The following is a 27,700-nucleotide window of genomic DNA, read 5'->3' on the forward strand; positions in this document are numbered from 1 at the left end:
GACAGTCCTGTTTTTTTTCAGTGCTCTCGAATTACATACAAGTCGGCTGGCAATGCTTTGCGTTTTTTTTATTTTATCAAGATCAGAATCCTCTCAACCCACACCATACGGTGACTCGACAGAGGTGACAGCGACAGTGCAGTTGGACCACAGCCCTGTTCATCTGTACCTCTGCAGTGAGACTGCTCAGTTCCTCTCCCCAGTCAGACACTTTATGAACTTATTCAGCACAACAAAACCACTTAAAACTAGAGGGAGTGTACAGAAGCCACAAAGCAGGGCACCAGCATCTACTGGTGTCACTCTGCCAGGTTACTCACCATTGTATTTGTTGCTGTTTTCGTAAATCAGCCTCACATCGTACAAGAAGAGCTCCCGGCTCTGGTATTTGTGCTTGGAAATGTTCTGAAAAATAATGAGCAATGAACCTAAGAAATGTGTTAATGAAGCAAAGAGAACGACAGGACAGAATCTGGTTCTTAACAGTGAATCGCATGGCTGGGGCTACAGGAGGGAAGCAGAGCTATTCAGTCAATCCAAGCACTGTTCACTGATGACGTAGGACTGCAATGCTTGCCAGCAGACAACCCCAGGTCTGGAAGAACCAGGCTCTCACCACTCCCTGCCTGTCTTCAAGCATCAAGATGTGCTTGCCTGGCGAGAAAATGCTGATACCAAGACACACACAGTCGTCTGCCAGACATCCTGACCTGGGGAACTGTGATGACACACCCTGCTTCCCCAGGCTATCGGTGCTATTAGACGATAGTCCTGGGAGTGATGCTGTAACAAACTGTTTACATGGGACAGTGATGCTGTCACACACTGCTTGCCTTGGATAGACATCCTGTCAGAGCCTGCTAGGGGGCCATGCTTTCACACACTGCTTGCCTTGGGTAGAAATCATGTCAGAGCCTGCTAGGGGGCGATGCTTTCACACATTGCTTGCCTTGGATAGAAATCCTGTCAGAGCCTGCTAGGGGGCCATGCTTTCACACACTGATTGCCTTGGATAGAAATCCTATCAGAGCTTGCTAGGGGGACATGATTTCACACACTGCTTGCCTTGGGTAGAAATCTCATCAGAGCCTGCTAGGGGGCCATGCTTTCACACACTGCTTGCCTTGGATAGAAATCCTGTCAGAGCCTGCTAGGGAGCGATGCTTTCACACACTGCTTGCCTTGGATAGAAATCCTGTCAGAGCCTGCTAGGGAGCCATGCTTTCACACATTGCTTGCCTTGGATAGAAATCCTGTCAGAGCCTGCTAGGGAGCGATGCTTTCACACACTGCTTGCCTTGGATAGAAATCCTGTCAGAGCCTGCTAGGGAGCCATGCTTTCACACACTGCTTGCCTTGGATAGAAATCCTGTCAGAGCCTGCTAGGGAGCGATGCTTTCACACATTGCTTGCCTTGGATAGAAATCTCATCAGAGCCTGCTAGGGAGCCATGCTTTCACACACTGCTTGCCTTGGATAGAAATCCTGTCAGAGCCTGCTAGGGAGCCATGCTTTCACACACTGCTTGCCTTGGATAGAAATCCTGTCAGAGCCTGCTAGGGGGGCCATGCTTTCACACACTGCTTGCCTTGGGTAGAAATCCTGTCAGAGCCTGCTAGGGGCGATGCTTTCACACACTGCTTGCCTTGGATAGAAATCCTGTCAGAGCCTGCTAGGGAGCCATGCTTTCACACATTGCTTGCCTTGGATAGAAATCCGGTCAGAGCCTGCCAGGGAGCCATGCTTTCACACACTGCTTGCCTTGGATGCAAATCCTGCCAGAGCCTGCTAGGAGGCCATGCTTTCACACACTGCTTGCCTTGGGTAGAAATCCTGCCAGAGCCTGCTAGGGGGCCATGCTTTCACACACTGCTTGCCTTGGATAGAAATCTCATCAGAGCCTGCTAGGGGGCCAGGCTTTCACACACTGCTTGCCTTGGATAGAAATCCTGTCAGAGCCTGCTAGGGAGCCATGCTTACACACACTGCTTGCCTTGGATAGAAATCCTGTCAGAGCCTGCTAGGAGGCCACGCTTTCACACACTGCTTGCCTTGGATAGAAATCCTGTCAGAGCTTGCTAGGAGGCCATGCTTTCACACATTGCTTGCCTTGGATAGAAATCCTGTCAGAGCCTGCTAGGGCGCCATGCTTTCACACACTGCTTACCTTGGATACAAATCCTGTCAGAGCCTGCTAAAGAGCCATGCTTTCACACACTGCTTGCCTTGGATAGAAATCCTGTCAGAGCCTGCTAGGAGGCCATGCTTTCACACACTGCTTGCCTTGGGTAGAAATCCTGTGAGACCCTGCTGGGGAGCCATGCTTTCACACACTGCTTGCCTTGGGTAGAAATCCTGTCAGAGCCTGCTAAGGAGCGATGCTTTCACACACTGCTTGCCTTGGATAGAAATATTGTCAGAGCCTGCTAAGGGGGGGCATGCTTTCACACACTGCTTGCCTTGGATAGAAATATTGTCAGAGCCTGCTAAGGAGCGAATAGGCTACTTACCAGTATGCATCTGTTCTTGGCATGTAGGGCTGCTGACATTCATATCTGTGCATAGATCGCCGCCTAGTGTTGGGTCCGGATGATCACACATTGTTGTCCTGGAAGAGTCTTCGAAGTATCACGAGATAGGTGGCTCCTCCCTTGGACTACAGTGCGCATTGGCATCGACTCGATCCTCAGATTGTTTTTAGCCATTGTGGCCAAGATGGAGTGAAACTAAGTGAAGGATGACCATGCTAGAAGTACATGCCAAGAACAGATGCATACTGGTAAGTAGCATATTCGGTTCGAGGCATGTGGGTAGCTGAATTCATATCTGTGCATAGAATACATAGCAGTCCCTCCATTAACGGCAGCCGCCCGTGCCAGCTTTAGCCGTCTGGAAAAGTGTTTTTAGAACAGCCTGCCCTACAGCTGCCTGCTGTTTAGAGTGCACATCAATACAATAATGTTTTGTGAATGTGTATGTTGTAGACCATGTGGCTGCTCTACATATGTCTTCCAAAGGAATATTTCCAAGGAAAGCCATGGAGGCCCCCAACTTCCTGGTGGAGTGGGCCCGTGGTGGAATGGTGAGAGTACGCTTGGCTTTCAGATAGCAGATCTGAATACATTTAAAGATACACCTGGCTATACCAGCTTTGGAAATGGGGTTACCTTTGTGTTGTGGCGCAAAGGCAACAAAGAGTTGTTTTGTTTTCCTAAAATCCTTGGTCCTATCAATGTAATACATTAGGGACCTTTTGACATCAAGCGTGTGGAGCATTCTCTCCGCTAATGACTTAGGATTTTGGAAGAACACAGGTAGTTCAATAGTCTGGTTAATATGGAATTGAAATTTAGTAGGTGAATAACAGACAAACTTAGAGCTGATCCAGCACACATCGGTGCCCGGGGGGTCAGCTATACCCAACCAGGTACAGCTGCTATCGGAGGTTGTAATATGGAATTGAGACACTACCTTAGGAAGGAATTTAGGGTTAGTGCGAAGCACCACCCTGTTGGAATGAATTTGAATAAATGGCTCTTGGATAGTTAGTGCCTGGAGTTCACTAACTCGTCGCAGCGAGGTAATCGCTATAAGGAAAGCCACTTTCCATGTCAAGAATTGAATCTCGCAGGATTGCAGTGGTCCAAAAGGGGGACCCATCAGCCGGGTGAGGACCACATTGAGGTTCCACTCAGGAGCTGGTGGAGTCCGCGGAGGAATGACTCATTTGAGTCCTTCCAGAAAGGCTTTAATGGCAGGCACCCTGAAAAGGGAGAGGTTCTGCCTGTTTTGGAGATAAGCAGCTATTGCGGATAAATGTATGCAAATGGAAGCATAGGCTAGATTACATTTGTACGGATGTAAAAGATAAGAAATGATCTTCTGAATAGACGCATCTAGCGGGTTAATGTTGTGGCCTGCACAATAATTGACGAACCGCTTCCACTTTGCCGCATAGCATGCTCGAGTGGTGGGCTTCCTTGCCTCCCGGATGATGTCCATACAGTCCGGAGGTAAGTTGAGGTAGCCAAACTCTAAGACCTCAGGAGCCAGATCGCCAGGTTGAGCTGTTGCGGATCTGGGTGCTGAATGTCGCCATGGTTCTGCGTCAAAAGCCTGGGTGTGAGGCGTAGCCTTTGATGCGGTACTACGGACAGTTCCAGAAACGTGGTGTACCATGGTTGGCGAGCCCACGTTGGAGCAACCAGGATGAGAGTCATAGAGTGCTGCCTGAGCTTGCGTGCCACCAGCGGTATCAGAGGTGCTGGGGGAAAAGCGTATGCAAATTTGCCTGACCAGTTCATCCATATTGCATTGCCTTGCGACTGTGGATGTGGAAACCTGGCAGCGAAGCGTTGGCATTTTGCGTTCTCCTTTGTGGCGAACAGGTCTATCTCTGGATGACCCCACCTTTGGAAGTACGGGTGGAGTACTGATGGATGTATCGCCCACTCGTGCATTTGGTGGCTGTACCTGCTGAGCAGGTCCGCCATCTGATTGTCCTTGCCTGGGAGGTGTTCTGCCATGAGGAAGATGTTTCTCTGGATGGCCCACTTCCACATGCTCTGAGCCAGATGAGACAGCTGTGGAGAGTGAGTTCCTCCCTGCTTCTGGATGTAGTACATGGCCGTCATGTTGTCCGTCCAGATCAACACAACCTTGTTGCACAGATGTACTTTGAAGGCCTTTAGTGCCATGAAGATAGCCATCAGTTCCAGAACATTGATGTGCATCTTCCTTTGCTGTAGCGTCCATAGTCCCTGCACAGTGTAATGGAGTACATGAGCTCCCCATCCCTGGAGAGAAGCGTCCGTCGTCAGGATGATCTGTGGCACAGGCTCTTAGAACGGTCGTACCTTGCAAAGGTTTTGTGGATTCCACCAATGCAGAGAGTTGTACGCCCGACCGCTCACCAACACTAGGTCTTTCAATTGTCCGTGAGCCTGAGTCCACTGACGTGCTAAGCACTCCTGAAGCGGACGCATATGTAGTCTCGCGTGCGGGACTATGGAGATGCAGGAGGCCATCATGCCTATCAACTGCATGAACTGGAAGCGTGTGTTGGGGTCTGAATCGTTGTATCAACGATTGAATGCTGTTGGCCCTCACTGAATTCGGCTGTGCTGTGGCTGCCAGAGTGTTTGTCGCACCCAGATACTGCCGTATGTGGGCGGGTTGCAGGTGGGACTTTGGGTTATTCAGTGAGAATCCCAGATCATGAAGAACGTGAATGGTGTGGGACACGTGGGTGGCGCACTGCTGGGCTGACTTTGCCTGAATGAGCCAGTCGTCCAAATAAGGGTAGACATGACTGTTTTGTCTCCTGAGGTGTGCTGCCACTGTCGCCAGGCACTTTGTAAACACCTTGGGTGCCGTGGTGACCCCGAAAGGCAAAACCTTGAACTGGTAATGTTTGTCTTGGATGGTGAACCGGAGGTATTTTCTGTGTGACGGGTGCAGCGGAATGTGAAAATACACATCCTTTAGATCTAAAGTTGCGAGGTAATCCCCCTGACTGAGCAACGGGAGTACTTGCTGCAGGGTCAACATATGAAAATGCTCCGATAGAATTTACTGATTGAGGGGTCTGAGGTCCGGTATGGGTCTGAAGGACCCGTCCTTTTTTGGTATCAAGAAGTACAGTGAGTAAACTCCTGTGCCTCTTTCTTTCACAGGCACAAGCTCGATTGCCCCTTTTTGCAGCATGGCGATGACCTCCTGCTGCAATAAGTGCAAGTGCTCGTTGGACATAGGACGGTGTCTTGGGGGCAAGTTGGGTGGAGTGGATGTTAACTCCAGACAATAACCGTACTGTATGAGCTGTGTGACCCACCTGTCTGTGGTGATGGATTACCAGACCGGCAGGAACTGCTGGAGTCTCCCCCCGACCGGTGTTGCGTGGTCGGGGGGCAGTGACAAGGCGTCACTGTTTGTTGGTGGCAGAGGATCTGGAGTTGTTGTTTCCACGACCCCTGCCCTTGGCGCTGTTACCACAATATCCACCTCGACTTTGTTTGGTGTATGTGGACTGCGTGTTGCCTTTGTAGAACTGCGTGGTTTGGGAGAGCTTTCACACACTGCTTGCCTTGGATAGAAATCCTGTCAGAGCCTGCTAGGGAGCCATGCTTTCACACACTGCTTGCCTTGGATAGAAATCCTGTCAGAGCCTGCCAGGGAGCCATGCTTTCACACACTGCTTGCCTTGGGTAGAAATCCTGTCAGAGCCTGCTAGGGGGCCATGCTTTCACACACTGCTTGCCTTGGGTAGAAATCCTGCCAGAGCCTGCTAGGAGGCCATGCTTTCACACACTGCTTGCCTTGGGTAGAAATCCTGTCAGAGCCTGCTAGGGGGCCATGCTTTCACACACTGCTTGCCTTGGATGCAAATCCTGCCAGAGCCTGCTAGGGAGCCATGCTTACACACACTGCTTGCCTTGGGTAGAAATCCTGTCAGAGCCTGCTAGGGAGCCATGCTTTCACACACTGCTTGCCTTGGATAGAAATCCTGTCAGAGCCTGCTAGGGGGCGATGCTTTCACACATTGCTTGCCTTGGATAGAAATCCTGTCAGAGCCTGCTAGGGAGCCATGCTTTCACACACTGCTTGCCTTGGGTAGAAATCCTGCCAGAGCCTGCTAGGAGGCCATGCTTTCACACACTGCTTGCCTTGGTTAGAAATCCTGCCAGAGCCTGCTAGGAGGCCATGCTTTCACACACTGCTTGCCTTGGATAGAAATCCTGTCAGAGCCTGCTGGGGAGCGATGCTTTCACACACTGCTTGCCTTGGATAGAAATCCTGTCAGAGCCTGCTAGGGGGCCATGCTTTCACACACTGCTTGCCTTGGGTAGAAATCCTGTCAGAGCCTGCTAAGGAGCGATGCTTTCACACACTGCTTGCCTGGGATAGAAATCCTGTCAGAGCCTGCTGGGGAGCGATGCTTTCACACACTGCTTGCCTGGGATAGAAATCCTGTCAGAGCCTGCTAGGGGGCCATGCTTTCACACACTGCTTGCCTTGGGTAGAAATCCTGCCAGAGCCTGCTAGGGAGCCATGCTTTCACACACTGCTTGCCTTGGATAGAAATCCTGTCAGAGCCTGCTAGGGGGTGATGCTTTCACACATTGCTTGCCTTGGATAGAAATCCTGTCAGATCCTGCTAGGGAGCCATGCTTTCACACACTGCTTGCCTTGGGTAGAAATCCTGTCAGAGCCTGCTAGGGGGCCATGCTTTCACACACTGCTTGCCTTGGGTAGAAATCCTGTCAGAGCCTGCTGGTCAGAGGGAGCCATGCTTTCACGCACTGCTTGCCTTGGATAGAAATCCTGTCAGAGCCTACTAGGGGGCCATGCTTTCACACACGGCTTGCCTTGGATAGAAATCCTGTCAGAGCCTGCTAGGGAGCCATGCTTTAACACACTGCTTGCCTTGGGTAGAAATCCTGCCAGAGCCTGCTAGGAGGCCATGCTTTCACACACTGCTTGCCTTGGGTAGAAATCCTGCCAGAGCCTGCTAGGAGGCCATGCTTTCACACACTGCTTGCCTTGGGTAGAAATCCTGTCAGAGCCTGCTAGGGGGCCATGCTTTCACACACTGCTTGCCTTGGATAGACATCCTGTCAGAGCCTGCTGGGGAGCGATGCTTTCACACACCGCTTGTCTGGCAGAGCGATGATTGTTCATCTTGGAGAGTGACATGGCCTCACACTGCTGGTTTAGGGATGGAATGTTCTCACACTCTGCTTGTCTAAGATAGTATTATAGCAATACTTCGCTTCTATGCAGGCACAATGCTGTCATACGTAGCCAGTCTTGATGACTGATGCTTTTGTACAATGCTCACATAATTGGGAACCTGATTCATCCGGAATGAATTTATTCATTTTAATTGAAACACAAATAAATCAATTCTAAATGTCTATCTAAAGTAATTAAGTGTTTGTGACATCATAGCCTTGTAAGTCGTTGAATTAAGCATCAAGAAAATAATGTGTAATGGATATAAAACCTGTACATTAAGCACATCACATCCCGTTTTGGTATATTGATCCATCTGGCGCCCCAGTGACTATCCTACATTCAGGTGTCGCTGTTATCTCTTTGTCCTGATGAGAACTTGACATTACAAAAGAGAACGCAGCGCAGTCGACAACAAAGTACACTATTCAGTGCTGGCCTAGAAAGAGCTGCCATTCTACTCATTACCACATGTGTGCAATCAAAACACGTGAAACATTGAAAGTTACTGCCTGTACATAGACATCACTACCAGTTCACGTCTGTATGTTTTTTTCACACTGGGACACAGCTCACCAGAGTTGTCTTGTTTGTTTGTCACACTCTTGATGTGCCTAATGTACATAATCTATGTGATTTACCTGTGACTACACTACAAGTGATTTCCTTATGGTTGAATTAAACCACTTACAAGGCTAGAGGGTATCAATCAATTCATTATATTAGATGTACGCTTAGAATTGATTCTTTGCCTATCAATGAAAATGAATGAATGAATTCCAGGTGAACCATTGCCCTAATTCAATGTACAATACCCAGGTCCCCACTGGTGCAGGGGCAGCTCCGGTTATATGGAGTGTGTACAATGCTGGTCAGTAAAGGTGCCACACACTGCTTGACTGATGCTCACACAAACTGCTCATCTGAGAGCGCAGGCCTGTCACTCTGCTTCCTTGGGGGCCCAACGGGGCCTGAAGTCCTCTCTCTCCCCCGGTGCTACTCACCTGACGAATCGTCTCCAGGTCCATGGGTTGGAAAATCACTTTGAAATAGTCTGGAATGAACTTCTTGTTAACTGGATAATGAAATGGCCATGACTGGTGGAAGAAAAGGACAGAAGGTCAGACGTGCACCGAGGGGGGCACAAGAGGCAGAAGGCACAGATTCCGATTTAATTCAACAACATGTGTCTGAACCAAGAAAAACTGCATCTGACTTGACAGAGGTTGAGGGCCTACCCTAAGGAGCTTAAAGCAAGTAACTCTGGTACTTTCGGATGTGTAGCTCAATCAATTATTCACATGATGTTTAATCTCACTGGCAACCAAAGTATTTAAACAGCAACACCAGTGTACAAACCATGCCACACCGCCACACCTGCCGCTACCAGCATGCTTGGTAATGAATTCATCAGTTAATTTCTTCAATGATGTTGGGATGCAGAACAGAGACGAGAGGTTTGGTTGTAACAATAAAACACCTACAGGCCAGACCCAGAGTAACTACAGCCAGTAAGTGGAAAGGAATCCTATGTCCAATCCCATTTAGTCAAAGATAACTAGGATGTCTGGCACCAACTATGGAAAAAAGTGTAAAGCGTAGGGAATAATGGCAGGTTATAAGGTTTGGAGCTTAGGTTCAATGTCGTAATATCCCTTGTGGCTGCTGTACCAACGACATTGATGGGGTTCCGTCTCTGACTAACCCTAACTCCAACAGGATGGATGATAGAAGGTCAAGGATTGTTAGGATGAACGTCGTCGGTATGGCTTACTGAAGTCTCGCTGTCATGCCCTTGTACACGTTCTGGACTGCCCTATACACTTTTCTCCCAGTGAGCTTGACATTCTTGTGCGCCCACAGGAGATGTTCCCGTTTTAATAGCATCCTCCCCCAACATATGCTTTCTCTACGGGTGGAGGGAGGGAGCCCATCAGAACCCCCATGATGGGCCATAGGTATCCGCTTCTCCTTCCCCATTCAAGATCTTTATTGCTTTGGAGACGATCTCCTGTCTGAAGCCATTTTACATTTCACCTCAGTCACTCTAAAGCTACCTGAATAACATTAAGACCAAGATCCTCGCAATATGGAAAGCACGTTTTTAATAAAAAACTCTTTTCACTTTGAAAAATCGTCACTTAGAAACTTTTCGGCACAGTTCAATGTTTTCTTATGGGGAAACAATATCACGGTTAAACAGGTAAGTACGATACTTACAAATCCAGTCTCGGACTCAAAAATCAGAAAGGGTCTGGTGAGTAGCAAAACTGAACAAACAGCGGCACCAGGTGGCCAAGTGAGGAGGTCAAATTAGGAGCTTGGCCCAATGCTTTTCAAAGGGGACTTCAGGGTGCCTGGAGCCACATTGCTTGTAGGTAAGTAGATCGGTTGCAGTGGCCATGCTTTGGGGGTTAGCAACAGAACAGTGGGGGCCGCAAAGCAGCACCTAACATACACCACCAGCGACACAGTGGCAGCCGGGGGTAGGGTGCAATTTCGATGTTTGGCGCCCAACGATTTTCAATAGGGATTCTTCCTTTGGCAAATAGGTTGAGGACGCGACACCAGAGGCTGCAGAAGGGATACCAAGGACAGCAGAAGTACGCAGAGATGTAGGGGGTAGTAGGGGCACCGTCAGTTCAGTTCACCAAAGCCTAGGGGTTTCGGGTGCAGGGGGGCCTTTAGACTTAGGAGTCTTCTTACCGAAGCCGGTCGCGGTCAGGGGGAGCCTCTGGATTCACACAAAAGGCACCTTCGTGGAGATCAGGAGAGGTCAGCCAAAGCTGGACACGAGGCCAGGATCACTGCACAAGTGAGACACTCATACTCGGGCCATGGGAGTTGGGAGCAGAGTGGGCAGGAGACACGGATTCGCTTGGATCCGGCGTCCTTGGAGCTTGTTTCTTCTTGGACAGGTCCGCTGTCCATGGTAGACTGTAGTATTTTTTGAAGGCAACTCTCCTCTCAGGGTTTTCAGAGGTCGCTAGCTGCAAGAATGGTCGCAGGCATGCAGAAGCTGGAGGCAGGTCGGTAGGGCTGGGGCCAAGGCAGCCGTTGTCTTCATTCTCTGCAGGGTCGTCTTTTTAGGTCATTGCAGATCTAATGTCCAGTCCTGGGGGAGCCACGTAAATAATACATGTAGGGAAGTTTTAGGGGAGTAGTAGGTAGGGCCAATGGGCACCTTACCTTGGGTGACTACACCATCTTTATGCCACCCTCCTGTGAAAGGGGCATAGACCAAGCCCTGATTGGAGTGGTCTCCCAGTCTTCAAGATGGTGGGGAATGAAAGATGTGCTTCACCTCACCTGCCCCACCTTTCAGGTGGGGCTGGAAGAGGTGGGCACACCTCCTATTCTTCTAAGATTTCCCGTTGGTTTTCCCACCCAAAGTAAGGGTGTAAACCAGGGGCTGCCATATGCTGCTTGCAGCAGGGGCTGGGGTTCGCATTACAAAGGCGGCAGGCCTTTGAAGCTTCCCCTTCAAGCACTGGCCTATCCTGGGGGAGGAGGTGTGACCTCTCTTCACTGTATGTGCATTGTTTCTGGTCCAAGAGAGCAGGGACTCTCTTCACAGGGGTCCAGAAACATGTCTGGTATTGGCTGGCTGCCTGCAGCTGGTTGGTGACCACACCAGAGTGTGTAGGTTTTCAGGAGGCACCTCTGAGAGGGGCATATCTGCTCATGCAGATATGCCTTCACCTGTGGTATAGTGAACCCTGCCTTAGGGCTGTGAGGCCTGCTAGAAGCTGACTTACCTATGCCTTCAGGCAGTGCTGACTGGCATGGCACTCAAGCAGGGTGCCATGTTGACTTTGTCGTTTTCCCACACTCAGGGGCATGGAGGCTGCAAGAGCGGCGGCATGGTCACAGTGAACGGGGTCCCAGGGGATCCTCTTCAGCACACAGGCCCTAGGTACCCAGGGTACCTTTTACTAGGGACTTACAGGGGGTAGAAGTACCAATTGGGGATTTGTTTTTTAGGGAAGAAGCACTGGCACAGGGGACTGGGATGGCAGGGACCCTGTGCACTATAATCGAAACCACATCAAAACCAGGCAAAAAGTATAGTTTGTGAGGGGGAAGGTGAGGGCTGCACCACCCCAACAGGAAACAAGCTCACAGCAGGGCCTGAGACAGTTCGGGAAGGACCACAGACAACGCTGACTATCCAGAGTAAGGACGATGATGAATCTACTTATAAGTGATCTTTAATCAGCCCCTGCACCCAAAGAACTCCTCTACGCACAGGGGTTTATTTACTAGTTTTAGGCTGCTGGCTAGGATACGCTTGTTTGAAGAAAGGACAATTGGGCAAATCAGTGAATACTATAATTAGTGCTTTTGTAAACATCTAAATGTATTGATTGTATCTGTGTAAACGATAAAAGGATATAAGCCCAAACCTGAGCTACAAATGGAAACGTCTGGTTCAGCTTAAGACGTTATTGAAGCAATACAAGTCCGGAGAGCTCCTGACTCACCCGCCATATGTGTAGACAACATTAAATGCGCCTGAACAACAGATCTAGAACCTGGGGAGAGGTTTTAGAAGTCAATGTATGAATAGGAAACAATTTACTCATCTGTATACAAGACGCCTGTGCTCTCAGTCCTACCTTCAGCCCCTCACAGGTGTCATAACAGCCTCAAGTTCATTGTTAATACATCCGTGATGAGATTATCTGTCACTGCAAGGACCAGACTCATGCACAATTCTAGAATGTACCACAGTTCACCATCTGTGTGTGTTCCCCACTAGACATATCCTCAGCTCCCTTACAACCATCAACCATAGTGATAATAAGCTTCAGGGAAGAAACGTGGGTCACTGGTGTAATTAGAGATTTAATTTAATTTAATTTAATAACGATTTGTAAAGCGCCTGGTGACCCAAGGGCATCCCCGCGCTGTAGGAGTTTGTAATCCAGTTGAGGGAGAGGAAGGGAGGAGAGACGTTTAATTAGGGAATAGGTGTGTCTTCAACTTTTTGCGAAATACCAGGTAGTTGGGTTCAAGTCTGAGGGAACGTGGTAGGGCGTTCCATCCAGTGGCTGCTTGAACAGAGAAGCGTCGTCGTCCTCCTGTACGTGTCTTTTTGAATCTGGGAATGTTGGCCAGGTGCTCATTCTCGGATCGTAGGGATCTGGGTGCTTTGTAGGGGGTGATCATGCTGCTGAGGATCGCGGGACCAGATCCGTTGATCAGCTTGTGTGTCGTGCACATGGCTTTGAAATGCACCCTTTGGCGCACAGGGAGCCAGTGCAGAGCCTTGAGGGCAGGTTTGGCGGACACTCTAGGGGGATGGTTGGTGAGCAGACGTGCTGCAGCGTTCTGTGTCCGCTGCAGTTTCGTCAGGGTGGCCTCAGGGGCTCCCAGGTAGACCATGTTGCTATAGTCCAGGCGTGACAGTACTAGTCCCTGGATAAGCAGTTTCCTGGAAGCAGGTGGCAGTAAGGGGAGAATCTTGCGGGTAGTGCGCATGAGCCCGAAACAGGTGCCCGAGGTTTTGGCTGCTTGGGTCTTCATAGAAAGCTCTGGTTCAAGCCATACGCCGAAAGTCTTGATTTCACGCTTCGGGGGGGGGATTTCTCCAAACACGTCGGGCCAGAGTGCTGGGGGGATGGTCGTCCATTGTTTCCCCAGGAGCATCACTTCCGTCTTTGACCCATTTAGTTTTAATGATGAGTCACTCATCCAGCTGTGGATTTCTGTGAGGCAGTTGGTCAGGTTGTTTGGGTGGTTAATTAGTTGTGATAAGGAGAGGACCAGTTGAGTGTCATCAGCGTAGCTTACCATTTTTATGTCAAATGGTGTCACCACGTCCTCAAGGGGGGCCATATATGCATTAAAAAGCGTCGGGCTCAGGGAAGAACCCTGAGGGACCCCGCTTGTGAGGGGGAGGGTGGACGAGTGGTGATTGTCGTCCCATACCTGGAACGTGCGCCCAGTGAGGAAGGATTCAATCCAACTGAGTGCCGTCCCGGTGAGCCCTGCTGCCGCGAGTCGATGGAGAAGGACACGGTGGTTGACTGTGTCGAAGGCTGCGCTGAGATCCAGGAGGATCACTGCCACTGACCCTCCTGAATCCAGGAAGCGCCTTGCCTCCTCAATAACGGCAAGAAGGGCGGTGTCTGTGCCATGACCCGGGCGGAATCCAGTCTGGGATAGCCGTAGTACGTTGTTAGTCTCAAAGAACTGAGATAATTGTTCGTTGACCAATTTCTCGGCTACCTTGCTGATTCCGGGGAGTAGTGATATTGGTCGATAGTTTGACATGTCCGCTGGATCAAGCTGGGGTTTTTTTAGAAGTGCCTTTACCACCGCACTTTTCCAGCTGTCAGGGACAGATCCCTGTGCAAGCGAGCTGTTGATAAGCTCCATGACCGTGGGAACGATGACAGGGGCCACGGTTTTGAGGAATCTGATGGGTGCCGGGTCCAGAGGAGAACCGCTTTTCATTTTAGTCAGGGTTCGTTCTACCTCTGTGCAGGTTACTGGCCGGAATGTCGCAAGTATGGGGCGTAAATTGCTTTCGGTCTGGCAGGGGGATGAACGGCTGGCCATGTGGCTAGGGGGGCCGGGCGGTGGGAGGGAAGCCAGGATGCGGGAGATGTTGTCGTTGAAATAGGAGGCTAGTTCATTACTTCGGTCGACCCGGGGGGTGGTGGAGGGAGGGGTGTTAGGTACTTTAAGCAGCTCCTTTACAATTAGGAAGGATTCCCTGGCGGAGTTGGAGGATTCTTTTAGAATTAGATTAGAAAGAGCACTTAGTACACAAACAAGTATATTTTCATTCCTTAAGACAGCCGCTTCATACGAATGTGTGATGGTCTAAAAATAGAGCAGCAATTAAAATCAACAAGAGGCAACTGGTTAGAAGGTGTTTGCGAGCTGGTTGTCTTATGTAGGAATTAGCCCTGGAGCAGTACTTGCAAGAAATGTGAGGGCCCAGGAACTCAATCAACTTCATACAGGCCCCCAAGTAAATGTCAAATGACAATGGGAATGCATCAACCTCTGCCATTGTAGTCAGGCTGGCACCAAACCCAGTGGGGAAGAGCTACCACCAGAACCAGTTTTAAGTCCTCTCCTCTGTGGTCACTCAAATGGGGTACACGTCCAAGTGTCACCTAACATCTGCTTGTGACAGGGCAGGCCCCTTTGAACATAATTAAGATCCTGGGCCCACCCGACTGGCCTTCCTGCCAGGGGAAGAAAAGACCTCCCCACTCTCAGGCCATTGTCTCTGCTCTGGGAGCACTTTTCACACCTAATTCAGGCCTAGCCCAGACTGGGCGGTTGCTGGAGAGCTAAGGCAAATTACTCTTCAGCAGCTTCAGGCAGGGTGACTTTACTAATTTTGAGAACAAAACCCATTCTGGGTCACGGACTGCACAGGCAATATTGTGAAGGTAGGGAGTGTGCAAAGAGAACAGAATACATTAGAATATTATTTTCTGCACCAACATATGCAAAGACTAGCTATGTGGATAAGACATGGGTATGACTAAACTACAATACACTATATCAAACCAAAAACCAAAGTCGTACATCTGGCACGGCCATCATCTTCTGAGTCACTATGTTGTCCAGGATGAAGGAGAAGGCTACTTGGTCATCGTCATCAAGGAGAGGGTTGATGGCCTTTTCCAAACGAGCCAACCGGTCTTCTTTCTGAAAGACAAACATGGCACAATGTTGGTGCTTGGCTCTTTACACTTTAAATGGCGGTTGTACTTCTTGCAGTTAGTAAGGAATCGCTTGATAACTGTTTGTATGCTACTGTTCATGGTCCGCTAAGCGCCATAAACTGGATAACTGAAGGCCAGTGAAAACAACACTCCAGTCCATGATCTCATGAGAAACCAAATGACTCACTGAAACTAGATGTTGATGTTTTTAGATCAAACATTGAGATTTCACAACTGTAATGGTTATTCCATTCCAAAGTGAATTTGCGGATCCTAACTCACTGCAAGTGAGAGGAAGGCAAGGTCACCATAAATAGTCTATAAATCATAATTTGAAATTGCCTCTTAGAGGGGCAGAACTGGTTAATGGTCCTAACGCATCAGCACACCAGGGGCCAGAAGCATCGGCAGTCCTGTCACCGCCGTCTTCAACATGCCCCACAAAGAGTATGGAAAGTAGTTTGTCAAAGTATGAAAAGAAGCCGCACTTCCTCAACCTTTTATGCTACACAGACTCTTGCAGCAAACCTAGCTTGAGCTCCAAGTAATAAAGGCTACTGAAGTGGTCGGATTCAGGGTTCAAGATCTTATGTTCAAATCCCAAAGGAGTTCTTTCAGCTGTGACCTGACCTGTGCGTGTTATTGTACTCACCTCTCGCAGCTTCTCATCGCACAGCTCCAGCATGGCATGGCCGATCTGGGTCAAGGAGTGCTTGGGCCCTGCAATAAGAAAACACAATTTATGAGAAAAAACAGTCACTTGCCTTCTGTAACTCTCTTTCTAGTGTATAATCTATATAACTGCAGATTCACTACCTTACATTAGCCCTCAGAAGTCAGACCGGACTGGAGAATTTTGTAGCATTGCTCCTGTGTGCCGATAAAAAGGCGCCCTGCGCTGGCTCCATACCACCAGGAAAGTGACAGAGGACAGCATATAAATGCCACCCTTGTATGGTGGCACATGAATAATTGCTAGTAATAGTGTCCTAATCGCAAACTTGGGACTTATTTAGCTGTTAAATGACTCCATTCCGTAGTGCGGGGAGGTGTGAGGGCAGTGAGAGTGCCTGCACAGAACAGATTGTGAACGGTCAGTCACCACGGAAGGTCTTGGGCAGTCTACTCGGAGACACGAATAGTGTTAGAAAGGCAGGATTGGTGCTGGGCCCACTGGGATTTCAGGTTGCACTGCAGGGGTTACATGTGCCACATGGCATAGTTGACAAGGAGGCTGCACAAGTCTAAGAGGTCAAGAAGCCTCAGAGCCACCTTCAATGGGATTCCAGATCAAGCCTGAAATATCAGGATCCTAGGCTGAATATCATAGACTCATTGCGTGGAGAAAAAGCCCTCACCTCCATCATGTCCAGGAGAATAACAGCCCTGACATCCTCCAAGTCTGGCACGGTAGGAGAACAACAGGTGTACCTCCTGTAGCAGGATGAGAGATGCTCTTTTGAAATTCATTCTGGTGTGCAGGGCTATTGGGCAGGGATGAGAGAAAAGGCAGGGGATAGCCTTTTTGAACAATTTATAAGACACGTGTGTTGGGCGTGATGGGTTGCCAACCTGGGAGGAAATACTGAATGCTAAATCCTGCCTCACACTGGTTGGGCATGCACTACCAAAGGCAAAACTAAAGTGGTTCATGGCTCGTATACCAGGGGAGGAGTTGAAAGACTGGCATCACTACTGGCCTGCATGCTGTCTACCACGCTGAAAATCAAGAACCTCAAAAGGAGTGCACGGTCTACTGCAGAACTGGGTGTGTAAGCGGCTTCCGTCTGTATGTCAGCCCTTTGGTACAGACCTGGACCTTTTACAACGGTGGTGGAAATTGCTTGGCACGGTAAACAGCCCCAAGGACCAGGCTTTAACTCTTCTGTCTTTAAAGCACTCCAAAGTGGAGTCTCCCTTCTCCCTGAAGAGGCAGGAACCTATCAAAGAGCCTGTACATCGCCGGAGGTCCCGCTGGACCACATCTAGGCATGCCCATGAAGGGCAACAACGGTATAAACCCCTCTGCCCAGGCAATCAGGGATAACATACCTGGCGGCATTCTGTCCATCATGTATCTGGGCCAAGAGGTCCTCAATTGCTTCAGGATCGTCAGGAAGATCTTGTCCCAAAAGGCACGTGTGTAGCAGCACAGCAGGCGTACTGCGTTCACAAATCACAGCAACAGATTGGCTAATGAAAACATGTTTATCAAAAGCAACAGTCCTCTGGGACGAAACAAGATGTGATCTGTTACTACGTGTTGTAGCAATATGTTTTACTTATTGAAGTCTCAATTGTAAAACCTGCAAAATCAATAAAGATATATTTTTTTAAAAAGCAACAATCCTCTGAGATTCTCTATCTGGAAAAGTAGTCGTAAATGAACCGGAATTCACCTTATTGGTCGAGGCCTGTGCAATGAGACTCTCAAGAGTAGGGTACTTAGTGAGAAATCCGGTCACCTAGCCACCGTCCTAACAGGCAGGCAAAACATGGCTTCAACCAGGAAGTCATCATAGTATATGTGAGGGCATCATTAAATGGAAGAAGGGACCAGATATTGATGGCACTGGCTGCAGAATGTGTCAAAACATTTCTTTTAGTCTCAATGGAGGGAAGCTGTAATTTCAGCACATCAACTTCCTTCCGAAATACTATTGAAAATGAGGAGCCGCTCTCTTCCATCGGCGGCCCGTGTGGCGAACCAAGAGCGGTCTCAGGAGGGGTATCAAGCCCAGTGTTCTTTTAACCAAGATACACAACACCATGAGTGTAATGAGGCCGTGGCGGCAGCAGCATAATCATCATCCCGGTGTACACCCTGCCCCGGTACAAGATAAGATCCAGAGACAAATAGATAATGTAGCCTCTGTTGATATCTTGGACACGATGGAGGCACAGAATCAGGGTGCATAACCCTTTATAATCTCATAGTGAAAATCGACTGATCTTAGGACGCTGGTTTGGGACCAGACATAGGCGTCAGCACTGGAATATCCTTCGGGGCCAATTCGGTCGGAGTAGCATAGACCGGCGTGGATCATGAGGCCGGATTGGAAGTCTACACCAAAGTCGGTATGGGCCCAATAATTGGTCCCACTGAGACAGATGCCGCAAGAGGTGGACCCGTCACCAGTAACCCAACTGAAGGCCCTTGTGATACCATAGTGCTAAGGGCGTGCCCAAAGGAGCTGGAATGCACTACTGCAGTATGACCTCTTTGAAAGCTTCTATTAGCTGCGGGTTCGACGGCGGCCCAGGAAACTCAGGCGCTTCAGAACTAACTGAGCAATTGTTTTTATGGCCGGTCACCTCGAAGGAGTACGACTTACATTGCAACACCCTCATAATTTCTTCAGTCACAGTGGCGGGATGGGGTTGAGTCCTACTTCCCATTTTTAAACTTGGATTTGGACCTAAAGGACTTCGAGCACAAAGATCGACACATGGTTGCTGCAGTAGTGGCACGGCTTAAAAACTTGTTCTGACTGTTTGTTCAGAATATTGTCGTAAAACCTTCAAACTCCGGAGCAGAGCTACGGATCTGCGTCGGAAGGCGTTTATAGAAAAGAACGGACACCTGCGGGCAGGGGTGGTGCTTATATGCGGCCTGCTCCTTCATTTCTCGGGTGATCTGGAGCCAACGCAGAACGCACAACACCACTTAGCAGCAGCCAGGAGTACCGATAGGAAAAAAAAACTCAAGATCCATTCTGTTCTAAGGTGAGGAATGCTGTAAGTATGCATCAGAAATACTGTTGTCCATTACAAAAGGTGTAGATGGAAGAGTGTGTCGAGATGTGCTGATGTATGCATGAAGAGACAAGAGTGTGCTGTAGAAAGAAGCAATAACAATAATTAGTGATAGTACTAGGGTGTACAAGTAGGAGGTTTGTGGTGGAGAGGTGGTCTAGTCACAGAATACAAAAGTTGTGGCGGTAGGGGATCAAGAACAACAAGTACCTCTAAGTGGAAACCCTGAGTTATTGTACAGGAAGGGGTACTAGAAGAAGAAGAGATACTACAGGCACTGCGATGTAGGCATGAAGACGGGTAGAGGAGTTTCCCTTCGATTCATACCATTGTAGGTAATGCTGTTCTTCAAGATAAGCTCAACCTGCTCACGGAACTCCTCGCGTGAAGGGTACATGCGACGGCGTACATTCTCACGTAGGGTCTGCAAGTCCATAGGGCGAAGGACGATCTTGTAGTAATCCTTCACAACCTTGCCGTTCACTGGTGTGTGAAAGGGATACGTCTACAACAAGCAAATAGAAACAAATTTCATTTGGGGAGAAAGCATTTCATATTACAAAATATTCAAAAATATGTTAGGAAATTCCATATGCCAAAAAATACACTGTCTTGAGTCTATAAAGTCTCAGCCTGTAATGGACAACACTGAACACTTCCATCATTCCCATCATGTTAAGCCAAGGGTACAAGCATCGCACAGCATACCTACAAGCACAATGCGCAACTGCTTTTAGACCACATCTATTAAAGATCTTATAGGCTATTGCTACCATATAACCTCTACCCGAGGCCCTTTTAACTGTTTCTAGTATATAGCATTCATACTTTGGAACATCTACTAGAGTCTCCGATGACATCCACTAAACATCTATACTATTTCTATTATAGCAGTCTGCTAAAGCATTCCTAACATACATCTAGTCGAGGCTTCGCATACGATCCTACTTTCTAACATCTACAAGATGCCTCCTATGACATCCACTAAAGATCTATACTATTCCTCTTATATAACATCTGCTAAACGATTCCCAATATACTAGAGCTACTTGAGACTTGCTATACTGGTCCTGCTTTGTCACATCGACTAGACGCCTCTCATAATACTGCGGTTATAGAACTGTGGGAAGCCGGCTCTGTGTATACTATACCAAAGTGAGGTATAGTGTGCACAGAGTCCAGTGGAAGCCCAAAGGTAGGCAGAGGTAAAGTAGATAGTGTGAGAAGTTAGCCTGGCATATGATCTCCACTAGTTCTAGTGGGCACCTTGCACCAGTCTAATCAACCCTTATTGATGGTGGTTGTAAAGTCAACGTTATAGACAAGCTATCCTAGTGGTAGCATGGACCAGCAGTCATATCCTAAGACTTTATAGAGCATGTGAAGCTGGTTGCTTTACCAATTATAATCCCTTGAACACCAAATGAAAGGACACCACACAAGGTATATATCAAATATATATGTATTTATTCTAAACACAAGCCCTCTCCACTCTTTCTGAGGTCAGAGGTAAAAGCACAATACAAGTTACTTAATTAGCATACGATAAGTTGCACAAAAAAAAGTTCTGCCCTAGGGGCCTCACAAACCGTATACTAAAATAGTGGTAAAAGAACCACGTCTGGGATAGAAAGTAGGCCTGGGGCCTAGGGCATCGCTGGGGCTACTCTGAACAACCAAAGGTTAGGAAGTAGGAGGTCTACGGGAGACGCGTGCAGTGTCTAAACACAGTTGCGAGTTACCATTGACTTTCTATGGGAAACAAATAAGTTACAAAGTTACTGTTTAAGGGCACTTCCGGATGGACTGCGACAAAACCCCTTTAGACAAGGACACTTCGAGAGTCAAGACCCACGGGAGCACAGGAATACTCGTGTTACCTCACCCAGGGAAGCCGGGTGCATAAGTGCCTTTTGGTGTTGGGTTTTGTCGTCTTCAGGGGGCTCACTAACCAACGGACTAGGAACCCGAAAGATGCGTCTACCTGAAATGCAAGAGCAGGTCCCACGCATCACTCGTGGAGTGTGCAGGGCTGAGCTTCGGTGCAAATGGTGCTCTGGTCTGGGGCTTTTCGTACCCCAATGCACAACTTCAAGTTACCTCAGGAGTCGATGCAGTTAGCAAAATGCAGGATGTCCAGGGTGTCCAGTCCCACGTCTCTCGTGTCCGCCACGGGTCTCAGCTTTGCTGGGATCATCGAGCAGGGTCAGAGATGTCTGGAAGTCCGTGTCCTGTGTCGCAGATTCTTCAAGTTCTGGCGGGAGCCTCGACAATGCAGACCGGCAAGTTAATGGTGGTGCCCGTTTGCACAGGGTGGTCACTCCTTGACCACAAGGGAGATGTCTTCCGTCTTCCAGTCGAAATGGAACGTCGAAGGTCCAGGATTTGTGTTTCAAAGTTTCGTCCAGGGTAATCTAAAGTCCTAGGGACCCAGCTCCTATACTTATACCAAGTTAAGGGGTTGGATTACCTGCTAGGTCCCTCCTATGGGTGTACCTGAGAAGGGGGTTGTTACACCCGTTTCCCTTTGTCCAGTTTCGCTCCAGAGCGGGCTGGAGTGCCCCAGCAACTGGTTTGAACTGGGCTATGAATGAAGCACCTTGTGTGCCCCAGGCAGTGTCCGGAAAAGCATTTGCTGATGCAGCCCTCCCTGCCCCAATCCACATAAGCCTGTCTGGGGAGGTGCTGGCACCTCCTTGGACAGGAAACCTATGACCAGGCCTCCCCTACCGGAGTTTCGTCCAGCAGCAGGAGGTCAGACTTGTGTCTGTGGCAGCAGCATCCATTTTGTGATGCTGAGGCTCGGTTTAACTTTAACCGGGTTTACCAGTAACTACATATCTTCTCCCTCTAGAAGGGTGGAATGCTACCCCTGCCACCAGAACTGGTGGGGGTGCGGGGGTAGTATTCCAAAGTGTTTGACACCTTACACAACATGTTTCGATAAATCCAAACCAAAGATAGCAGTAACCGCGAGGATTATAATGCACTTAAGAGTATATGGTATGGCTATATCATAGAACAGCTATAAGGAGATGGTTCCGAAAGCTGCAGAGGGGCTCAGCTCATGCTAGAGCACCCTCTCACATAAAACTAAGCACTCTGCCTCCAGGATTGATAAGGCCTGCCATAGGAGTGACTTATAGGTGCATATGTGTCTATATACAAGGTAGATATAGATATACTATATCTAAGTAAGGGGTGATTACACCACCTTACCGAGGCTGTGTGAACAGACCTGTGGTGTCAGTTTGGAAGCCCAACCAGGGGTGGCACAATACATGCTGCAGCCCCTGGTAGGCCTTGGATGCACCTATGCCCTGGGTACCTATGGTACACTATAAAGGGGCTCACAAGGGTGAGCCAGTAACCACTCTGGTATGTACCTAAAGTACATGGAGTCCATTTTATAGAGAAAGCAGAGTGTCTGGGGCCCTGGATAACAGGGTCCCAGGCCAACTAAGTCGAAAACCAGCAAAACACTAGGCAAAAAATGGGGGTAACTATATAGTCAGATATCCACCTTCCTACAGATAGTACATTACTGTCTATTTGTGGAAGTGTAGTCGAGCAGTAAGGCAGTATTAGAGGACAGTGTTAAGCATTTGTTGTACACACTCAGTCAAGAAATTGTATCACACACAAAGACTGAATCCAGACCGATGGTTTGTATAAAAAGTTATTTTGTGATTTGATTTGTCGATATGAATGTCAGCAGCCCTAGATGCCAAGAACAGATGCATACTGGTAAGTAGCATATTCCGTTCGAGGCATGTGGGCTGCTGAATTCATATCTGTGCATAGAATGTATAGCAGTCTCTCCCCTAGCGGTGGCTACCTGTGCCAGTTGCAGCAGTCTGAAAAAGAGTTTTGAGAACAGCCTGTCCCACAGCAGCTTGCTGTTTGGAAGGTACATCTACAAAGTAATGTTTGGTAAATGTATGTATGGTTGTCCATGTGGCTGCTCTACAAATTTCGTGTAAAGGAATGTTTGCCTGAAAAGCCATGGATGCCCGTAGTTTGCGTGTAGAATGCGCCCTAGGGGGAACTGTTAAGGTGCGTTTTGCCTTTAAATAACATAGTTGAATGCACTTAACGATCCATCTGGCTATCCCTGATTTAGAAATAGGGTTGCCTTTGTGTTGTGGTGAGAAAGCAACAAACAATTGTTTTGTTTTTCAAAATGCCTTAGTTCTATCTATGTAATATAGTAGAGCTCTTTTGACGTCTAGAGTATGCAAGGCCCTTTCAGCAACCGTCTGTGGGTTTTGAAAGAACACCGGCAGGTCTATTGTTTGATTTATATGAAACTGGGATACCACTTTTGGCATGAATTTTGGGTTGGTTCTGAGAACTACCCTATTTGCGTGTACTTGAATGAATGGCTCCTGAATAGTTAGGGCTTGCATCTCACTAACTCTTAAGTGAAGTAATGGCAATAAGGAAAACCACTTTCCAAGTAAGAAATTGTAGTTCGCATGAGTGTAGTGGTTCAAAAGGAGGTCCCATAAGTCTGGTTAAAACGATGTTTAAATTCCAGACAGGTGAAGGTGGGTGCCTTGGGGGAATTACTCGTTTAAGTCCCTCCATAAATGCTTTAATTGCTGGCACTCTAAATAGTGAAAGGTGTTACCTGTTTTGGAGATATGCTGCTAACGCAGCTAGATGTATCCTGATGGATGAGTAGGCTAAATTGCAACGTTGTAGGTGCAAGAGATAGCAAATTATTATTTGTGTGGCAGCGTCTAATGGGTTTATGTCATTGTTTCTGCAGTAAATGACTAATCGTTTCCACTTTGCCGCATAACATGCCCTGGTAGTGGGTCTTCTTGCCTCTTTGATAATATTCATGCAGTCTGGAGGCAAGTTTTGGTATCCAAACTCTAGGATCTCAGGAGCCAGATCGCCAAGTTCAGCTGTTGCGGGTCTGGGTGTTGGATTTCGCCACGGTTCTGAGTTAGAAGACTGGGTGTTAGTCGCAGTCTTTGATGGGGCAGCACTGACAGTTCTAGGAACGTCGTGTACCATTATTGTCTCGCCCATGTGGGAGCAACTAGGATAAGCGTCAGTGAATGGTGGCGCATTTTGCGTGCCACTAGCGGTATTAGTGGAGCTGGGGGAAAAGCGTACGCAAATTTGCCTGACCAGTTCATCCATATCGCATTGCCCTGTGACTGCGGATGTGGGAACCTGGCGGCAAAGTACTGGCATTTTGCGTTTTCGCTTGTGGCAAACCGGTCTATCTCCGGTTATCCCCATTTACGGAAGAATTGTTGGAGCACATTGGGGTGAATCTCCCATTTGTGCATCTGTTGACTGTGCCTGCTGAGCAGGTCGGCTATCTGATTGTCTTTGCCTGGGAGGTGTTCTGCCATGAGAAACATGTTCCTTTGAATGGCCCATTTCCACATGCTATGAGCCAGATGCGACAGCAGTGGGGGGTGTGTCCCTCCTTGTTTCTGGATATAATACATCGCTGTCATGTTGTCCGTTCGGATCAACACAGTCTTGTTGCATAAGTGTTTATAAATGCTTTTAGTGCTAGGAAGATCGCCATCAACTCCAGGAGGTTGATGTGCATTTTTTCTGTTGCAAAGTCCATAGTCCCTGAACTGTGTAATGCAGGACATGAGCTCCCCAGCCTTGCAGGGATGCGTCCGCTGCCATCACTATTTGTGGGACAGGCTCTTGGAACAGTCGTCCTTTGCAAAGGTTTTGTGGATTCCACCAATGCAGAGAGTTGTATGCTCGACTGGTCACCAACACTAGGTCTTTTAATTGCCCTTGAGCCTGGTTCCACTGCCTTGCTAGGCACTCTTGAAGCGGACGCATGTGTAACCTGGCATGAGGGTCTATGAATATGCACGAGGCCATCATGCCTATTCGTTGCATAAACACTCGAGCTGGCAATGAGTGTTGGGGTCTGAACCTTTGGATTAAGGTTTGCATTCAGTTTATTCGTCCTGCGTTGGAATATGCCTTTTGTGCTAGTGTATTTATTGTTGCTCCCAGGTACTGTTGTACGTGGGAGGGTTGCAGGTGGGACTTTGGGTAGTTTAACGAAAAGCCCAGGCTGTGCAGGAGATGAATGGTCTTTGACATGTGGCTGGCACATTGCTGGGCTGATGGCGCGTGTATTAGCCAATCGTCCAGATATGGGTACACATGAATGTGTTGTCTCCTGAGATGTGCCGCCACTATTGCCAGGCATTTGGTGAACACCCGTGGAGCTGTTGTTACACCGAATGGTAGGACTTTGAACTGGTAGTGTTGTCCTTGAATTGTAAACCTTAGATACTTTCTGTGAGCAGTGTGTATTGGTATATGAAAGTATGCGTCCTTGAGGTCTATCTAGAGTTGCTAGAAAGTCTCCCTGTTGAAGAAGCGGTAAGAATTGTTGGAGAGTGAGCATATGAAAGTGCTCTGACAGAATGTACATGTTGAGGGGCCTGAGGTCTAATATCGGTCTGAGCGAACCGTCCTTTTTGGGAATGAGCAAGTATAGTGAGTATACTCCTGTTCCTTGATGTTGGAGTGGGACTGGTTCTATGGCCCCCTTTTGTAGCATACTGATGACCTCTTGCTGCAGTAATGTTATATGTTCCTGCGACATTGGACAGTGCACGGGTGGTATGTTGGGTGGTGTTGACGTGAGTTCTAGGCAATAGCCATGTTGGATAATTTGCCTTACCCACCTGTCTGTAGTGATGTTTAACCAGACTGGCAGGAATTGTTGTAGTCTTCCTCCGACCAGTGTTATATGGTCTGGGGGTAGTACCAAGAAGTCACTGTTTGGTGTTGGTGGAGGATCTATTTGCATTGCCTCCACGACCCCTGCCCTTTGTGTTATTTCCTTCTGTATCCACCCCTGTTTGTGTTTTTATTGTATGTGGATTGCGTATTAGTTTTGTAAGTGGAGGATTGCTGCGATGTGTTACCTCGCGCCATTCCTCTATAACTTGAGCAACAAAAGGAGCCTCTGTGTTGTTGGAACTGAAGGGCTCCCATGGACTTTGCCGTTTCGTTGTCCTTTTTCATTTTGTCCAGAATTGAGTCAACTGCTGGACCAAACAAGAAATCTGGATTTATAGGCTGGTTATGAATTGTGGGCTGTACTTCCTTTTTGAATCCAGGTATGCGAAGCCATGCGTGCCTTCTAAGCAGCACGCTTGTGTTGATAGATCTGGCAGCTGTATCTGCCGCGTCTAGATGGAGGCATTTGTGATGAGCTTTCCCTCTTATATAAGTTTATCTGCCTGCTCTTTGTAAGGCTCGGGCCCTGTCATATCTGGCCAGCAAGGCCTGTGTATTGGCTATCCTCGATGAGTTTGCTGCTTGAGCTGCTACTCTTTTGCCTGATGCTTCTAAAATCTTAGACTCCTTGTCAGGAGGAGGAGCCTCTCCAGTTGTTTGTGAATTTGCACGCTTTCGTGCGTTGGATACCACCAATGAGTCTAAAGGCAGTTGTCCCTTGATGTATGTAGGGTCTACTGGTGCAGCCCTATACTTCTTCTCTATTCTAGGGTTGATGACACGTGCCCTAGCAGTGTCTTTGAAGATGTCATTTGCGTGCTTTAGGACGCCCTTTAACGTGGGGAGTGTTTTGACACTTCTTTCAGATGTTGCCAGTGTGTCAAATAGAAAGCCCTCTTCTATAGCATCAGAATGCATGTCTACATTATGGTAGCTTGCAGCTCTGTCTATTAAGGAGTTAAAAGCCACTGTGTCTTCAGTGGTTGATGGCTTAGCTGGGTATACAGTGGGGTCTGTAATGGGTAGAGCCCCCTCATTGTCTGGCTCACCTCAATCCCCCATGGTTGTGTATTGGGTCTACATATGGGTTTTGTATATCTCCAAAACCCCCATCTGCATCCTGATCTTCATCTAGGTTGTAGTCAGAGCGTGCAGGTGAGTGTGGTGTGTATGGAGTAGCAGGCATAGCTGGAGAAATAGGTTGGAAAAGAATAGGAGAGGTAGCACAGTCTCTTTTCTTTTTGAGGGGAATTTTTGAAAAGCCTTCACTTGGCACTGGTCTTTTCTTCCTTGTATAAACAGTCACTTTCCCAGTATTTGGGTCAATATATCGTTTTGACTGATCTTCTGTGGATGGGTCTGGATGGATGATTTCCTCTACAACAGTTTTTTGCTTTGGCGCCTTAGTTTTTTGGTCTGTCCTTTTTCGGATCAATACCTTTACTCGGTTCGACCTCTTTTGGTGCCTGGATTGGTTTTTGAGAGTTTCCGACAGGTTAAGTCGGTCCTATGTCTTTTACTGGCTTCACCACGGTTTTCGGACCGAGCGGTTTCGTCGGTTCGATAACCTGCTTAGGTTTTAGAGTTGCGTCTTGAGTTGGCTGTTTTGGCTCGACGCCCCTTTTCGGATCGTGGGGCTCTGGCTCGACCGATTTGGTGTGGTCTACTTTTGGTTTCTGTTCGATGACCGCCTTGGGCGTGGGCCTTTTTTGTTCATTGACGCCCTTTTTTTCCTTTTTCGACCGCGGAACCCGATTTGCTCG

At 48.3% G+C, this 27,700-nt stretch overlaps 1 protein-coding gene across 3 annotated transcripts in view; it reads right to left on the reverse strand.

The window, feature by feature from the left end:
• The window catches only part of LOC147663817 (transcription initiation factor TFIID subunit 1-like), a 382,030-nt gene that overhangs the window by 178,676 nt on the left and 175,654 nt on the right, over positions 1 to 27,700 (reverse strand). For all 3 annotated transcript variants that reach the window (XM_086950182.1, XM_086950180.1, XM_086950181.1), the window contains exons 29-33: positions 19,512 to 19,689; positions 16,081 to 16,148; positions 15,289 to 15,411; positions 8,739 to 8,831; positions 321 to 405 (exon numbers count right to left, since the gene is read on the reverse strand). In XM_086950182.1, the coding sequence (XP_086806308.1) occupies positions 321 to 405; positions 8,739 to 8,831; positions 15,289 to 15,411; positions 16,081 to 16,148; positions 19,512 to 19,689 (547 nt within the window). The remainder of the gene's footprint in view (positions 1 to 320; positions 406 to 8,738; positions 8,832 to 15,288; positions 15,412 to 16,080; positions 16,149 to 19,511; positions 19,690 to 27,700) is intronic.

Source organism: Lissotriton vulgaris, unplaced genomic scaffold, assembly GCF_964263255.1.
Source record: "Lissotriton vulgaris unplaced genomic scaffold, aLisVul1.2 SCAFFOLD_220, whole genome shotgun sequence".
Lineage (NCBI taxonomy): Eukaryota > Metazoa > Chordata > Amphibia > Caudata > Salamandridae > Lissotriton > Lissotriton vulgaris.